This window comes from Diplotaxodon limnothrissa, linkage group LG4, assembly GCF_057381915.1.
Source record: "Diplotaxodon limnothrissa isolate DT_005_m linkage group LG4, D_limnothrissa_male_GT1.1, whole genome shotgun sequence".
Taxonomy (NCBI): domain Eukaryota; kingdom Metazoa; phylum Chordata; class Actinopteri; order Cichliformes; family Cichlidae; genus Diplotaxodon; species Diplotaxodon limnothrissa.
The window spans coordinates 14353187-14371502 of NC_140599.1; the positions used below are offsets into that span (position 1 = coordinate 14353187).

Consider the following 18316-nt stretch of genomic DNA (forward strand, 5'->3'; position numbering starts at 1 on the left):
CGTTGACAGCCAGAGGAAAGGCCACACAGCTGAGCAGAGCTTTTGCCCACATTGATTGCACGCCTCTCAATATTCAATGCTGACAGACTCAAAATGAAATCCTACTTCCTCCATTTAAGTGTGTTTCAACCAGTCTAATATGTGTTTGAAGCCCACCTAAAAGCTTTCATATGAGTAAAAAAAAGAGAGGCTCTCTATTGAGCATGGTTTTACAGATGTAAAGCCTCATATTAAGGACACATTAGGTGCTGATGGCTCGTTAACAGAGGGAGGGAGAGAATGAGTACAATCTTAAGACGGCAAGAGGAGTAGGGATCATATGCACAGTGGCAGACCATGCACCTCCCCCTCGCTAAGTGCTGCAGAGATGTAAGGGTACGTGTGTATCTGTGTGTGTGTGTGTGTGCATAGGAGGAGGGGGAAGGGGGAAAGAAAGTGAGAGTGTGTATCTGCGTGCGAGCAGAGGCAGATCCATGGTGGTTGTAGATGGAACAGGAGGAGAGGAAAAGGAGCGGCCAGCAGTGGAGGTGTAACCTCAGGTGGCCGGGTTTCTGTCTACCTTGCCAGCACTTCATGCATTGTCAGCTGATGAATGCTTCCACGCTCAAGAAAATGGAGTGGGCATCATAGAGTGATAAAGCTTAATGTGACAAGATCTCGCTGTTGCTTTTTTTAACACACATTAATCAAAGATTAAAGCTCCGTTAATGCGAAATCCTTGGTAGATTTACATTTCCTCTTTAAGAAATCTCCTCTCTATGAAGCTGAGAGGGAGGCGATGCCCAGGAGTTAGATTATTGGTCTGGTGTGGTACACTGGGTACAAGCGGTGTGTTTGATTTTTTTTTTCCAGGAGTCTCCCAGGAAGGGGAAATGTGCTTCTCTTCACGTGTTCCATGCTTATGAGGTCTGACAGCAGAGAGCACAATGCACTCCTCCGCCAGCACCCGCTAAAGCTTCTCATGCACGATCTCACACACAAACATACATAAAGATTTCTCTCTCTTATGCACTCACACACACATACTCACACAGACACATAATCCCTCCGTATTTCCCTAAGCCTGGACCAGCCAGCAGCAAGACCAACCATCCATGGCTTTGACCCTGAATCAAACATTTGGAGAAAGAGGGGACGGAGATCCATAAAAATAGGACAAGTTGTTTCAGTAGAAAAATAGAGAAATTTACAGAGGCTGATAAAATGTCTTTGGCACTTCTGAAAAAACATAAAATAATTAAAAACAAAAAACCCAGCACAGATCAAGAAATTGACACTGAGTATAAAAGGCCAATCTAGAAAGCTCTACAGCCAGGAAAAGGTTGTGATGCTCCAAATTCATCCACGCATGAGTCTAGCTATTCCGGGGTGGATCTGAGCCTGCACCGGCCCGTACTCCACCACCTCTCCGTCAACGGTGATCATGCCTTGTGGAGTTATGGGCTCTAGTCGCAGAGCCTTCACCTTCTCATACACCAGGTGGGGGCAGCCACATGCCAAGTGGCCACCTTTCTCCATGGCAAGGAAGAGACGCAAAAGGGCAGGCCGGGAGATTCCTGCTGTCACGTAGAACAGATGGATCAGACCATCATCTGCCATTGCACCAGGGACTGTCCACAGGTCCTCAGCCAGGTGGGACTGGTAAATAGCCAGCACCAAGACAAAGTCTTCCTCCTTGACTACTGTCCATGTGTCTGGGACAGGTTGCTCCAGGTCAGGGAGCAGAGAGTCTACAGGGGCTCTTGTCTTGGTGTCACTCTCGATCTGAGGCCTCTTGGTGGTGATGGCGTTGTTGGAAGAGTTGGTTCTAGTGTTGTGGTTTGAGTTCGTGCCATGGCGAGAGCTCGGGTTTGGGGAAGTGTTGGGGATAAACTGACAAGGAAGTGAAGAACAGAGTGAGGGGTGCTGAGGTGTGGAGGGTGGGTGGTTTGTTGTGAAGCTCCCTTTTGAAAGTTTTGGTGCTTCCTTCACAGGAAGGTATGCTAATCTGCCCTGATACACTCGGAGTGAGGCCAGACGTACCAGGGTGCCCATAAGGAACCGGATAGCTCCGACGTGGCGGTACTTCTCGCTCTCAATATCGACATCTGCCACAAAGCCCCAGGCCAGAGAGAGGAACGAGAAGAGGCGCTGTTTAGAGGCTAGGTGGACAGACACCAGGTCCAGAGGGCCAACCAGGCCTTTGCACAGCATGAAACCACAGCTCAACAGAAGCTCCTCATTCCATGCTGGAGGTGACCTGAAAAGTTGTTTAAGAGATCATGAGGTAAGCCTCAATTTCACAACTACTACATGGGACTACAGTGGGGTGAAAAATTATTTGAACCCCTGTTAAATTTGTAAGTTTACTCACTGCCAAAGAAATGAAAAGTCTCTAACTTTTATGGTAGTTTCATTTTAATAGAAAGAGACAGAATATCAACCACCATGTCCTCAGGCAAGGTTGATATTCTCTTTCTCTCCATTAAAAATAAACTAACATTAAAAACACAGAACCCCAAAAACTGGGGTGACAAATGTGTGAATGAGCTAAAGCACTACAAATGCTCACAAATATACACATAATGAATTAAATAAACTCACTGCTGCACATAATGCTGATATTACTGTAGCAACAGCATGCTACTGAACAACATTTAACTACTGAACTGGCAGTTTGGTCTTGGAGGGTGTCATTGATCAAGTCTGATCTCAAAACTTCGGATCTTCAAAGTTTCAGTGCTACACCTACAGACCTTCAGATCTTGTTATAAGTCCATGACTCAGCAGGTCAGAGCTGCACTGAAGGCCCAACAGCTTGTTAGTCAGAGGCGGCCATAATGTTTTGACTCATTAGTGTATATTTCTGTTCGCCCCTTTGATGTTGTGCTAACAACCAACCAGCAGATGGAGATGACACCTTGAACATGTGCTGGGTCAACATGTTCCCCAGCTGCACTCTGGACTATAATCACTCATAATGTGCCAGTTTTTAAACCCATTACATCATTCCTTTGAGAGTTGGAGGAACCTGAAATGACCTTGCCGCACAGCAAAGCAGTTGAAAGTCTTGTTTCTCTCCTGAGGAAATGATGTGCCCAGTCAGCCTTTGGCATAATTACACAAGCATGAGATAAATTGTCTTTTTTTTCCAAAGCTGAGGAAGGTTTATCTTTTGGACTGTTAGCCCTAGTGATGGGATTTCCGGCTCTTTTTAGAGATCCGGCTCTTTCGGTTCGGCTCACTAAAAAGAGCCGGCTCTTTCGGCTCCGAACCGGCTCTTCAGGTTGTTTTGTTGCTTTAATTAATTTATTATTAACAATAATATAAAATTATGCACAAAAGGAATTACTAACGTAAAAACAAGTGGTTTTATTTATATATGTTTATATATAAATATATGCGGTGGCCCCTAGAGACAAAACACGTACAAACTCCAAAACACATTTCTAGCATGAACTGAACTTCCAAAGCAGAGCTACTAGATCACTTAAATTACACAATTGAAAGCATGTGTGTATTGTTTGTATATTTATACACAGGCACTCATATATATATTCAAATAATTTAAAAAAAAGTTCATTTACCTGTTATTACCACACACCAAATCCGGTCGTTGGTACTTGCTGGCTTGTGTAGCCACAAGATAACAAAGGCTCAACACTGCGCCCAGCATCCTGGAGCACTTCTGTTGTCTTTTGTACGTGTTTTGAGTTTTTATGTGCTTCTGAGTTTTTATATGCTTCTGAGTTTTTACGTGCTTCGGAGTTTGTATGTGTTTTTACGTGTTTTGGAGTTTTTACGTGTTTTGGAGTTTTTACGTGTTTTGGAGTTTGTACATGCTTCAGAGTTCGTACGTGATTTGAAGTTTGTATGTGCTTTGTCTCTAGGGGCCACCGTAAATATACTTTTATTTATTCACTCCACATAAAATGTAATAAATAAATCATATAATACAAAAATCAACTATTCACATTTCAAGTTTTAACTATTTAAATTTTCAGCTTTTTCCTTTCACAAATTTAAAGTGAAAAGAACACAAAACACTGCAAACCACAACACAATTAAATATAAATTATAATATGAAAACTAAAAGAACATGCATATTCTCTGTCATATGGACCTGCATGAATAAACTTTCTCAATCCTTTATCATCTGCAACCGAAAATAGTTGTGGATGATTACTATACCTTTCTAATGTTGTTGTCCCTGCCTCTCTTTCTCTCTCTCTGGCTCTGTTCCTGTGCTACTGAGTGTAACTACCGCCCCTCCCCCCTCTGCCCAGCGTAAAGCACAAGGCTCGCGTGCAGAGTGAAGCGGAAAAAAAGTGCGAGAGAGAGGCTGAGAGAAAGAAAAAAAAAAAAAAAAACCCACGTGACGGCTCGCGATAAGGAGCCGGCTCGCGTCGTTCACGTCAAAGAGTCGGCTCTAAGAGCCATTTCGTTCGCGAACGACCCATCACTAGTTAGCCCATGCATTTAAATGACTCATTAATGGATCAACTCACTGTGAGTAGTGGTGGACGGATGCAGCCAGGGCATTGCCGGAGCCACCTGGTAGAATACCCAGAGGGATCTGAATGGCCTCTTGCCAGTCCTCTCGGTCCATAAGACCATTTATCACCTGAATAAGCAAGAAGAATAGAAGAGCAGAATCAGACTGTGGTTCTAAATAGAAAGTAGTGACTGTGGAAGACTGCAAGTTCTGATAAAAAGTGTTTCTCTCATAGTTACAGCTGTTCTGTGTTAAGTGTAGTGCTTCCAGGAAACATGAAGGTACCACGGTGGAAGATTTATAGAATCAGAGAATCAAAAGCAAAAAAGAAAAAAGAAAGAAAAACCTTGACATTACTTATATTCTACATCATAGCTTGAAAAACATCCACAGAAAAAATTAAGGCTTTTATTTATCTGGTGCCAGCTCTTTTGTCAAGATTGAGAACAAATTAAATTTTTATAGTCCTATTCTAAGAAGTTCCTGAGAATAGGGCAGGGTTGTAAGAGTTTGTATGATTTTCATCCGCAGCTGATTAGCACTTGTGTCCTTGCCAAGTAAAGTTAAAGCACCTCAAACAGCAGCCCATCTCCAGACATGATGACCAGTGCATCCCACTGCGACAGGTCTGCCTTTCTCACCAGCTCCCGAGCGTGGTTCTGATGCTCTGGAAGACACGAGAGGAGATCGAGAAGTAAAACACGAAGCAGAAAGTGCGGTGAAATGCAGGATGTAGCAAAGACATAAAAAAAAGGGCAAGGTCAGTGAAAGAAATATGCTCCCCTTTATCGCCAGCCTTTGGGGTAGGATCAGGGAGATTAGGCAGAAAAGAGATTCAATTTCCCCTTATCAGGGCAGACATATCACATTAGCCCATCCAGTGGCTATTCAACAGCTCCAAGGCAGCTTTAGCCAGCCTGCAAACATCTGTGACTGACAAATATCTGAATGTGTGTGTGTGTGTGCATGCATGAATGTTGGTTAATGCGCTGAGCTATTTGTTAAGCCTAGTTTTATTGGCAGCATCATTGAGTAGGTCCCTCTGCAGGGGGCTCATCCTGTCAGCATCAAATTCTACCGTCCCGCCAGCCGACACTCCGCAGTGAAGTCGTGCATGGTAAAAGAGGACGGCAGATATGAAATTAACAAACACTGATACGCTCACATCATGGTTGAAATACTGTTTTCTGATCTATTGATGGAAATAAAAACAGTGGCATCGTCTTTTCTTTTCACTTTGCTCAATTTTTACCTGTCTTCCCCACAACCCCCATGCCTGGAAAGTCTCTTGGGTCTCCCTTTCCCCAGCGGTGCTCCCCATGTTGCTGCTGTTTGTTTGCTGTTTGCTGGGGAGGCTCGAGGCACTGATGCAGTGCTGTGTTGACAGACTGAAGCAGAGGGAGTAACTGCACTGCACAGCTGACTCAGCAACTTGAGCCCGCCGAGGGAGTTGATGCTTTACTTCCTAGCCACTTCCTTATTCAAGAGGTCGCTGTCACGCATACAGCCTTAAACCTGACGGCAGAGGTGCCACAAAGTTTTCACCTGGCACGCTCGCTGTTGAGTTTTCCACCATCTGCACACGACTACCAAAGATTTTGCTCTGTTTAAAATCCTCAGTAAATTCCACTTTAAATACAGCTGTTCCCAAGTTGTGTCACCTTCGTGTGCCTCCTTCTGAGGTTAAGCTGGGTAAAGATTAAACTTGGTGCACTTCATACAGTATGTAAAAGGTACATGCTGACACAAGAGGTGCCTCCACTGGTACTTGTCCTTCCTCAGGCTAAGGCAGTGTGATACAGTCATCAAGGACCTGTCCCAGTAAATGGTTTATGCCAGTTAATCTGTATCAGACCAAAGAAGCCCTTTAGTGTTCCCTACCCCCACCTTATTTCTGTTTAACATTAGTTATTGTTGTTTGTCTGTTTACCTCCCCACCCAGCTGCCAGCCTTCCTTTGAATCCCAGAGGTCTGTATAATGAGTACACATCAGCAGCCTCTCTCAAATAAACAAACACAGAGCCTGTCCTGTTATTTTTCGAATTTGCTGTTGTGGTTCATCTCACATTGAGCTACACGCTACCAAGCTGATGCTAGAAGCAACAGCTGCTTCTGTTGATTCTGTCAAGCAGGGTTTGGCTGGAGGCAAGTGGTAACCTCCAGGACTGAATAAGAAGACAGTGCTTTTACAGTTGTGGTGAGAAGTTCACATACACTAATCATGGGCACGAATGTAATGATAATTTGGGGCTTTTAATGATTTCTTTGAACTGCTCTTTTTCCAGCGTGGAATGATTTTACAGCATATCCCAAAAGGTTCATTCTGTTCATCTGGACGTAGCGTTTTCAACGGGAGAAACATTTCGTCACTCATCCAAGTGACTTCTTCAGTCTCAGCTGACTGCAGGTTGCCCCAACCTTATAAACAGTACATTTGCACAATAACTGAAACCTACATACATCTTTGGCGAGTTTAAAAAGCATGAATTAGGAGCAAAAGTTGGAAGTTATTTAGGATTTTCTTGTATCTATACAGGGTCAAAAGTATGCATTCTTGCCCAGATGTATACATACATCCCCACTATTTGGTTAAATGTCCCTTAGCAAATTACACCTCTACCAAATGATTTGTTAACCAGCAACAAACGTCAGGCATAATTCTGGCAGGACATTTGACCACTCTTCTTGGTAGAACTGGTTGAGTTCATTTAAATTGGTTGGTTACCTGGCATGGACTTAGCTTTTGCGTAGTTCACAAGCCTGAAGATGTTAGCCTCCTTTATCCATTCCAAAACCAGTTTGTGTGTTTGGGATCATTGTCTTGCTGGAACACCCAGCTGTGTCCAATTTTCACACATCTAGCTGCTGATCTGAGGTGAAGTTGAAGAATTTGGAGGTAGCCCTCCTTCTTCATGTTTCCATCCACGCTGTGAAATGTACTGGTACCACTGGCAGCAAATCAGCCCCAAAACCTGATGCTAAAATTACCACTGTTCTTAGCTTTGAAATCCTCGTCTTTATTTCTCCTAACACGCCTCTTGTTGTGGCCAAACAGCTTAATTTTTTGCCTCATCTGACCATAAAACTCCTGAAGCCATTAGGCTTGTCCATGTAAACAGCTGCAGGTTTCATCGGAACTTGAACATGTCAACTTTGGAGCAGGGGCTTCTTTCTTAGTTGGCACTCTCTCAGTCCATGGCAATGTGGACAGTGACACTGGTGTTCCAGCAGTTCCCAGTTCATGGCAGGTTTAATCCTAGGTGGTTACTGGGTTGTTCCTATCCATTTGTTTGAAATGATGATCTTGGAATCTGCAGTTGTTTAGAAATGGCTCCAAGAGACCTTCCCAACTTTTTAAAATCTACAGTCTTCTTTCTTAGTTCTTCAATGAGTTCATTGGACTTTTCAGGGTTGTTCTGAGATATGATCAATCCAATTAGTGTTATCAAACACATAATTGTAGTCAATCACGATCGCTAATGAGAAGTTCACTTCTAGCGCAGGGGTGTCGAACTCCAGGCCTTGAGTGCCGGTGTCCTGCAGGTTTTGGATATCACCCTGGGTCAGCACACCTGAATCAGATGATTAGTTCATTACCAGGTCTCTGGAGAACGTCAAGACATGTTGAGGAGGTCATTTAGACATCAAATTAGCAGTGTCGATCAAGGACTCATCTAAAACCTGCAGGCCACTGGCACTCGAGTTGCCTACCCCTGTTCTAGAGGCTGGCACAAGTGGTAGATTCCCATTAAATTGGCCAATGTTATGACTGAAGTAAAGACAAGCTGATATAAAAAATATTTTTCTCTCTATAACTTTGTGTAAAGTGGTACCGGAGATGACTTCTTCTTTTCCTTAACCAAAATTTGATGAAGGCTTAAATTATGCATTATTAGGTACATGAAATATCGGTTCTGACACAGTTGTAGCCAGTAGCTCTCTGCTGAGCTTCAACTCAGTTAATTCAAGGCACTGAAATAGCAGTCCGTATAAACACTTACATACATATGAAAACGGAGAGTCTGTAGTAAGGAACAACATTATTGCCACTGGGAGCTTTCTGCTTTCCATTAGTACTTTGTTTGTAGACCAGGTACTACTGACCAATCACATTTGAACAGGCTTTCATTGCATGCGGGTGAACCGTGCATGTGGAAATCAAAGAATGAATGTAATTTATAAAATGCAGTCTTAACTGTAAATGCTGTATATGCTGATGATTTATTTGATCTTCAATGTAAAGGATTAATGGATGGAGTGGGTAGGATTGTCCCACATATCCACTGGCTGCAATGAAAGCCCTGAAAAACAATTTTTTGTTGAGTCATCTATGCAACGTACAAACAAAATATATGAATGCAGGTTGCTGCCAAGGTTGCTAGCTTGGCTGGTAAACACATGATAGCGGCTTGAGGCTTTAGAACATGATTTTATAAACCAGTGGTTGACATAGGCTTATAAAGGCTTTATCAAACTTTGTATAGTTAAAGTTAAAGGCAGGAGGGTAAATGAGTCTATGTGCTTATATTTTATTCCATATGTTTGGGTATTAAAGCCTTTTTATATTTCTTTATCAGCTTATTGGTATCCCGAGGGAGGTCACTTTGAGCTTAAAGCCTCTGATGACAGCAACCAACGCAACACTGTTTGAATTCACAAAAAGCATAAGCAATTCATATGGAATATGGAGCAGCTTGAGAGAGATATTAAATGCGTATCACTGCACATGTGCCTGAGTGCCTGCTCATACTCGTGTTTGAACATGTGGTTTGTAAATTTGTGATCACACAGGCAATGCATAATTCCTGCAGAGATTAAAAGTTGTTTTAGAGTGCAGTTATGTCAACTTATGTGCGTGTGTGTGTAATTGGCAGGTTCTTTAAATGATCGTCCACGGTGGGGTTAAAGACTTCAATCTGATATTTTCATATGGAGGTGACCTTGAGAACATTGCCAGCCAACCGCACAGGGAAAACATATTTACGAGTGTGTGAAATCCACTGACCTGTGATGACAAGCGTGTAGGGAACAGAGGCCTCCGTGAGCATGCCCTGTATGTGGCCGGTGAAAAGCTGGAGAGCCTGTCCGCGCCCGCTTTGAGGATTCACCAGCATCATGATTCTGCAAGGCCGACGCACCTCCATATACGCCACACCTGAGAGAGGCAGAGGAAGGTGGATGTGAGTGAAGGCGAGGACAGAGATGAAGGAGTAGGATTTTTAAAGAATGTATAAGGGCAGCCTTTTCCCTCAGGGTCTCTTTGGCACAAAAAAAAGAAGGATGAGGCAGTAAAGGCACGGGCCGTGAGAGCATTCAGGCTGACAACGCTTCATTTTAATGTGACATGCTACTTTCTTCAAAGAGAGAGGGCTTACAGATGCTTCTCATTCGAGATCTCACCATGTATTATTAGCAACTCGTGACATGTTGTCGTCCCCATGAGGGAAATCCTCCTGTTGCTTGTGTCTTTCAAGAGAAGACAGATTAATGGAATGAGAATATCCATTTTCCTGAGGTTTTTAGGGACTCTGCCTTTTTACTCAAGGGCACATGTGCACTGTGGATGCTAGCTGTCAAATACCAGTATCAGCATTGGTATACTTGGTCAGATTTGGCACATTGATGATGATTAAATCGTGACACAGTGCTCTCCCCTACATAAGCTGCCTTTACAAATTAAAAGTATCAGCACCTGTACTGGTATTGGCAACACTTGCCCTGTATTTACTTGGTAAAAAAAAAACTGCACACCACTGCTAATTGGTAAAAAAGAAAAGAAAAAAACAATATAGCTGTACCACTTCACGTCAAATGTGTACATTTAACCTTCACAAGATTGTGATTGGATCACTTCCAACCTTGTCCCGCCTCTAGTTCTGATTGAAAAAAGTCCCCGATAATAACTATAATTAAAAATTAAACGCTGCTTGCTTGGCAGCTCCATCTTCAACATCCTTTTCCCCAAAATAACCACTGTCAGAAGTAGAATAATGATGAAGTTATAGTAGATTGTCCACATGACAGTGCATCCTGTAGACAGACAATGATTCCCCACATTGCTCCTGATGCCAAAAATCAACTGCGAAATGTAAAGTAATGATCGTAGTAAGGGCTACTACAGGACTTTGCAATATCTTAACTACAACTTTTCATCATATTCTAATCTGAAAGTTCTGAGAGGGAACTAGACTTCTGCAAGCTTATTAAAGGAACAATATAAAGTTGCAGAAAAACTGAAAGTGAAATGTAGAGAAAGAGCGCAGGAGATGTGGTAGCGTAATGGGTTAAGTAAATGACATTCACCAGTGAGAGTGGGGTTTTAAATCCCAGGGCAGCTAATTATTTTTAGCCCATGCTCATTTGTTTGGGGGCTTAAAACAGAGAGCTGCGGGAGGAGAGCTGTCTAATTTTAAATCGGCAGAAATCTGGAAAAGATTTCTGCCTACTGCAGATTTAATTGTAAAATACTTGTTTGTTGCAACTAAAAGGATTTGCAGCTTTTACAGAGTAGTTTCCCCCACTGGAGTTGGATTTTGCAGCAGACGCTCCTGACCTTTAGAGCACACACAGACTCGCCAGAGACCATATCAAATGAATCAGAAAGGACAAAAACATCATCCCATTTTGGGGCACGGAGAGCAGAACCGGTATTGATTTCTGCCATAAATACATGGCTGTAGATGATACTGCCTTCGGTATCGGGCAAGCAAAGTTTCTCAGAGTCATAAAATGTGACAGATGTAAAAAAAAAAAAAAAAGATCCTCATCATTTAGTAATTTCAGCTGTCGTTTTTAACCTTAGAACTGACAGAGCAAATGCTTTTGCCGTCTTTGTTTTGACTCACTATCTGTTGGCTCTGGCTGAGCTGTCAGGGTATTTGTCCTCTTGATAGTTTATAACCTCAATTTCCAGGTCTGTGACCTGTCTGTGCTACTGCCATCCTCTACTTTATATGGCCTGTGATGACAGGAAACAGTGACGGTACGAAAATATCTCAGAGAAAGAGGTGTGAACCCACCAAAAAGAATAAGGTGAGAGGGCAAAAACACAGGTGCATGCCAAACTGTGCCTCCATTCAGTCACACAGGGTTAGCATTGTTGTTTACTTGAATCTGAGCACAATGTGGCATCCAGACACAAAGGTCCTATCTATACTTCCAGAATACAGTGGAAAATGGCTGCTGATAGTGAAAGGGCTTTCAAATTGGGTTTTTGCCCTCAAGTCTGCAGGGCTGAAAATCATCCCATTCAATACCTACAGACACCCTTGAAAAGGGTCAAACCCAACACAGGCATTCTTGTTTGTTAAAGCAAACACCTTTAGCATTTTTCACACTGGGATATATGACACATAAAGCAAAAGATGTGCTCATCCTGAACTATGCTTATTACACCTGTGAGTTTTTGTCAGTGATTCAAATAGAATAATGCAACAAAAGAAAGAAACAGTGTTCAGTCCCCCACCTAACTCATTCTAGCCTGTGTAGCTTTACTTTGAAACAAACCCACTGCCCATTGCTGCATTAATTTACAGCAGGGATTTTCTCAGATCTTCATGAATGTGTTCTAATTGAGAATCACTGCAAGCATTGAGATAACATAACCTAATGTAGCTAATAAAGAGCCAAGCTGGGGTTTTTTTAAGCTAAATGTTATCATCAGAACATTAATATGTCTGCAATAATAATGCCAAAGTGTTTAGCATCTACAATGATGCGTGCAAGGTGCAGAAATCTTGCAACATTTTGCGTTGAATTCATTTTAATGACATGTCAGAGGTATCATTAAGGAGGCAAAGACCAGGATTGAGGTGTAAAAAAACTTCAAGTACATCAGATAGCACAGCGTTTACAAAGACCCAAAAGTCAGATATGACTGGACAGTTCCAAAACATATGTAAAAACATGCCTGGTGACGAATTCTTGCATATGTGACAGTGATATGACAGAATTGCAATTTTGAGAGTCACAGGCTGCTAACGTGGCTGAAATGTGGTGGGCATGTTTAGGTAGACTGTGGTATTTTAAACAATTCTTAATTAGTACTAAGGTGCCCAAAGTGTGCCAAGAAAATATCCCCAACACCATCACACCACCAGCACCAGCCTGAACGGTTGATACAAGCCAGGATGGATCCATGCTTTCATGCCGATTACACCATATTCAGACACTACCATCTGAATACCGCAAATCAAAATCAAGACTCATCAGACCAGGCAAAAATTGTTCCAATCTTCTCTTTTCCAATTTTAGTGAGCCCATGCAAACTGTAGCCTCAGTTTTCTCTCAGCTAATAATAGTGGCACCTGGTCTGGTCTTCTGTTTTGCTGTAGCCCTTCTGCTTGAAGGTTCAGTTCTGCATTCAGAGATGCTCTTGTGCATATTCTGGTTGTAAAAAATGCTAATTTGAGGCACGGGTGCCTCCCTCAGACCTCAAAGCAGTCTGACCATTCTCCTTCGACATCTGGCATCAACAAAATTTTCACCCAGAAAACTGCTGCTCCACTTTTTCAGACTATTTTCTGTAAACCCTGATGGCTGTGTAGGAAAAATCCCAGTAGATCAGCAGTTTTCATATTTTAGTAAGTACTGCTGGTGAAAATTATACTCTAATTTCAGAAGATTTGCATGGTATACGTTGGGAAATTGCTCATAAAATGAGGCTGATTTAAGTAGGCATACCCAGACAGTACATACAGGCCACATTGAAGAAGATTTCTGAAAACGACAACTTCCCAGACATTTCTACTTCCCTGACCTCTGTGTCACCTGTGCATATGACAGGGACTTATAGGGGTTATATGAATGTGAATGTGAAGTCTGTCTGGGATGTGAAGTCAGATACCTGCAGGCATCATCCTGCCACAAAATCTTCAGGGTGTGCATTTCACAGATACGAGTGGGTAAACACACACCGGCAGCGAGGTGACAGGCAGACGGGAAATGACAGTGTGTCAGAACTAACAAGTGTCGCGCTGACAGAGAGAATCTGCCACCTCATTTCCAAAAAGGTGTACGTCTATACAGGAAAAAAAAAATCTAAATAAAGACAAAATGTGCTTCTAAGTTTCGCAAGCGGCAGCACAGGTGGGATTTGTTAAAACATGAAAACATTGAATGAAAACTCCTGGAACAGAAACAAATATGTGGGTTATTTACTGAGAGCATTCCTGTTCAGGAGCAGCACTAAATTCAGGCAGCAAAGAAGCATCTGCCAACACACACACACATACACACACTGCATTCCAAGGTTGGGCGAGTGTTTGCTGGAGAGGAGGAGAAGACGTCCAGAGAGTACAAACACCAGTGCCCGCTGTGGCAGCGGCTGACAGCCCATCACAGCCATGTGTCACAGAGCAGAAGACAGAAGCTCCAGGGGGACCGAGATGCTGGCCGGGGTGAGAGGTCTTCTCGTGACGCATTTTTAGCTCTCGACTCCTTCAATGAGGAAGACATGACTGCTTCAGTGGAGGGCCCCATGGGAGATCACACAATGACAGGCGCACCTGACCCCAAAGCTTCTAGTAAACAGTTGCTTTTGAGGTAGCAGAGCACTAGAGGTGGGCGGATCAATCCAAATACTGATACTAGTGTGCTGGTATCGATATTGGAACAATACTAGTGCAACAGAGTCGATACGTCATTTCTAAGCTGACTGAATTGTGTTAAATAGTCTTGTTTTTTAAATTAAATAATATACCTACTTTGAAAAATACCTGAACCTTTTTCTGCTGACTGTCACGCCTATTTTATTTCTAGTCCATAGCACATTTAAACCACAGAGGCTGACCCAAAGTAAATTCAATATTAGGTCATTAGGTCAAATTAGGTCATTAAAATCAGTTCAGAATCTGCAAAGTGATGATGATCTTAAAAGTCATGACACACCTACATAAGCTGCCTTTATACGGTGAAAGTATTGTATCAGTATCAGCAGTCCCTGTATTTATTTGGTATAGGGTTGATACCAACATTTGCAGTATGGCACACCACTACTCGTAGCTCCTATCCTCTTCTCCTTCTCTTTTGCACTCTTCATCTTAAATAGCAGACACAGTGGGTGCCAGGATCACACTCACATCACCACTGGAGAAGCTTATTTGCAGATTTTAAAAAGTGCGGCCCCACTTTTTTCTGGAGTAACTCAAGACAAATCCTCATTGATGATGTACCAGTGTAGCAGGAAGGAAAGAAGGAAACATGTCATGTAAAAAAAAAAAAGTGGAATTTACAATCTGCCTTCTATCAGATATCCGAAGAGCCAAAAAAGGATACGGCTAGTAGCCAAAAAAAAGCAGGCGCTTGTAAGATAAGTCAAATCAAGTAACTATCATCTCATTCTTTCGCATGCAATCTCCCAGCGGATCTTCTAAGCAGCAGGACTGTATCATAGTGTGTGCTCTTCATTATTTACAGCGCATTCATTCCAGTGAACCCACAGTGAGGATAAAAAACCCTGCGACGCTACCACTGTGATAGACATCAGAACAGTAGCTAAATTAGCAGAGTTCCAGCCTCACTGTAAACTACACCTTCATAGATTAGATTACACGTTTAAATCACTTTATATCTGAGTGTAAGTGTGTCACCGTGATAACTCCCTGCCTAAATACCAATCTTGTGCAGTGGTTGCACGTTTAATCCAACCTTTCCATCTGCAATCCCAGATGAGATGGCATGCAATTAACTCAGGGGGTAAATACACTATTGGGGATTAGTGAGTCACTCTGACTTCCCCTGCTTCCTCTGTGACAAGCAGCAATTCTGCAACATCATTAGTACAACATTATTCACTTAAAGCACATAATATATTCCGTTAAATGCTCTTTTATTAGCTCGACCGGACCTGGAACGCTAAAACAAGCTTATGAATTAATGATATGATCACATCATCGCGTGAGATGCTGCGTTCAAAAGAAGAAGACAAGTGAAAGAAAGCTAGGAATAAAAGGCTACAAACTGTTAGAGGCCTGAGCCGGTTCATTAGTATGTCTGACTGAAATGCTCCCAGGCTGGAGCACTTTGATGCGGAGTCCAGTGAGCAACCAAGTTACCCTGAGCTTACCATCTGTCTGCCTGCCGCAAATAAACAGTTCAGAAGCAGAGGGAGGCTGGATGTTCCTCATCACACAGTAGAAGTGGGTGGAACGATCCAAATATGGAGAGTGTCGATACCAATGCTGGTATCAGTATTAGTTTGATACTAGTGTAATAGGATCGATATTTAGTTTCCATCCTCTAAATTGAGTATACAGCCCATTGAACTGAACAGGGGAATAAAAACTTTTTTTCTGTTGACTGCCAAGTCAGTTTTATTTATAGCCTAAAGAACATTTAACCAACAAAAGCTGACCAAAAGTGCTTAGGTTTAAAAAAAAAAAAAAAACAGTTTCAAAATACATGAAAAGCTAAAAGGTGTATTGTATTGTCTTAACTCACAATAATGGGGGGTAAAAATCATAAATGTTTTCAGAATTTGCAAATTGATGATGATTCATCTCATGAATCATGACACACTGCTCTGCCCAACACAAACGGCCTTTATGGGTCAAAAATATTGGTATCAGTATTGTATGATAATACCAGGCCTGTATTTATATTGGTATCAGATCGATGTCACAATTTGCAGTATCACAGCGTCCAGTCTGTGTGTGTGTGTGTGTGTGTGTGTGTGTGTGTGTGTGTGTGTGTGTGTGTGTGTGTGTGCTGTGTACACCTGGAGGCTGCTATTGCAGGAGGGCAACCTCATTACATATCCTAACACTTCAACATTCCAAATTAGTCACCGCTCACTCAAATATCCGCTTCTTCTTTTCATATTTCTGGTGTGAAGAGATATTGCCGGACCGACAAAGAGGATTCAGAATCACAGTTTTGAGACCAAAACTGTTCTGCCCTGCATCCTCAGCAAGTATCACCAATCAGTTCCCAAATGAGTGATAGTGATAATTAGGCGCATAAACTCTTCTCATACAGTATTCACGTTAATTATCCTGTTGTTGTATACCAGATTGGAGCACAGAGGAGATAATGAGATCGGAAGACAAAAGGAACTTGAGGACAGTCTGCATTTTAAACAGAGCGAGACATGACGAGGCCTAATTAGACGAGGCTGCTGCAAAGCTGGGTGAAAAACAGACGCTGTTTTGATGTGATTTTTTTCCTCCACCCATCAACAATAAACTCTCAGTGGGAATTTACTGAGCGCGAATATGGAAGGATGAACAGCAGCTACAGCCTCTGCTGACAGAAGATCAGTTGAAAATCCAACTACTTAAGTGATCATTTTTATGCGTGTGTGTTTTTCAAAAGAAGCTTCATATCCAACAAAAATCACCACCATGGGCTACATGCATGAATGGGACAGCAGTTAACTGCTAACCGTTCACAGCAGGTAGAACAGGTTACAGTAGCAAGTGGAATGTGTTTCCTCTATGCCAAACCTGTTTGTTTGTTTTTTCTTTTTCCGGGGACTTGGAGATCTCTGCTTTGGATATCTGTGCACGAGGCTCTTTCTGAGAGCCAGAAAGGCCTTCTCACACCCCTGACCTCACTGAATACTTTAACATCTGCACATAAAATTTGTCAGCGTTCGCCTTTTTTTTTTTGCTACATATAGTTTATTTATTTATTTTACAATATAAAGTTGAATCTCAGGCTTCACACGTGTGACCCGTGCGTTTACTCACCGTCTCTCCGGGGCGCCTGGCGCGCCGAAGCATCTCTGATGGCATGAGCCCACCTCTCAGCCTCCTGGAGGTTGGCGAGCGGGTCCTGGACCAGTGCGACCCGAAAGCACTGCTCCACTCTGTGCCGGGTCACTCCGGCGCTCATCCAGCGCCTCTTGAACGGGTAGAAATAGGCTGTAAAGTAAGCGCCGACGTCCGCGCTGTCCGGCCCTCTGTACGCCCGACAGCCGACACAGTCGGTCAAGTTAAAAACCACCTTAGTCCGGCCGGGTGAAGAGGAGATTCTTTGAATGGTCAGGGCGCTCTCCGTCAAGCTCACCGAGTAGCGGACCCTGTCGTTGAGCATGTCGGTGAACTCCCCGTACAGCACGCCCACGAACCCATTCCGCTGGCGGGATGGGTCCGGATCACAGGCGTCTTTCTCCATCCCGGACGGAGAGTGCGACGCGTCCCGGAGGCCGGTGAGCGGATGGCGGTGCGGTGCACACTCTGATTCTACCAGCCTGCTGTGGGACCCTTTAAGCGTAATAACAGCAGCTTGCTTAGTTCAGAGTCTCTCCCTAGTGACTGGGAAGGGGAATGGCAGTGATGGAGCTGGAGGAGAGCGCAGAACGAACCGTCCCAACCGCGTCTCCTTCTCACACTTTATGAAACACTTTGCACCTTATCTGTGCAGCAGATTTTATCTAGTGACACCAAGTCTTACACAATATTTTAAAACTAGTAGGTCCATTTTAAGACACTAACTGCGTGTCATTTGACTCACAAACTCCAGACTAAAATTCAACAGGCGATGTCTCCTATTTTGTTTTATTTTATTTTTTTCCTGCTTGAATGAAGTCACAGATGTTTGGATGACACACCAGAAGTAAACAGACTTGTCAGGATCCTGTGCTTTGATAGTTTATTACATGAAAATTGCCCCTGCACAAGCGTATATGTGTAAAAGAAGTGTTCAAGTAAAATGAAAAAATAAGTAAACATATACTAGAGTCCATAGAAATACTCTATTACAAGTAAAAGTCCAGCATTTATAACGAAAAAGTATAGCATCCAGTAAACTATTTATGACGAGTAACTCGCTCATTTAACCAGCTTTATACTGCTGGTCATCTAAATCTATAACCAAACATCATTTATTACTTTATTTCTA

General features: G+C 42.8%; 1 protein-coding gene across 1 annotated transcript; it reads right to left on the reverse strand.

Moving 5' to 3' along the window:
• Positions 1–1338: 1338 nt before the first annotated feature.
• LOC146633447 (sphingosine kinase 1-like) lies at positions 1339–17590 on the reverse strand. The gene is made up of 5 exons (XM_085352238.1): positions 17164–17590; positions 9480–9629; positions 5047–5141; positions 4488–4603; positions 1339–2239 (listed from the first exon to the last, which is right to left on the reverse strand). Exons 1-5 carry the CDS (start codon positions 17588–17590, stop codon positions 1339–1341), a joined length of 1689 nt encoding a protein of 562 aa, XP_085208364.1.
• Between the last annotated feature and the right edge of the window lie 726 nt (positions 17591–18316).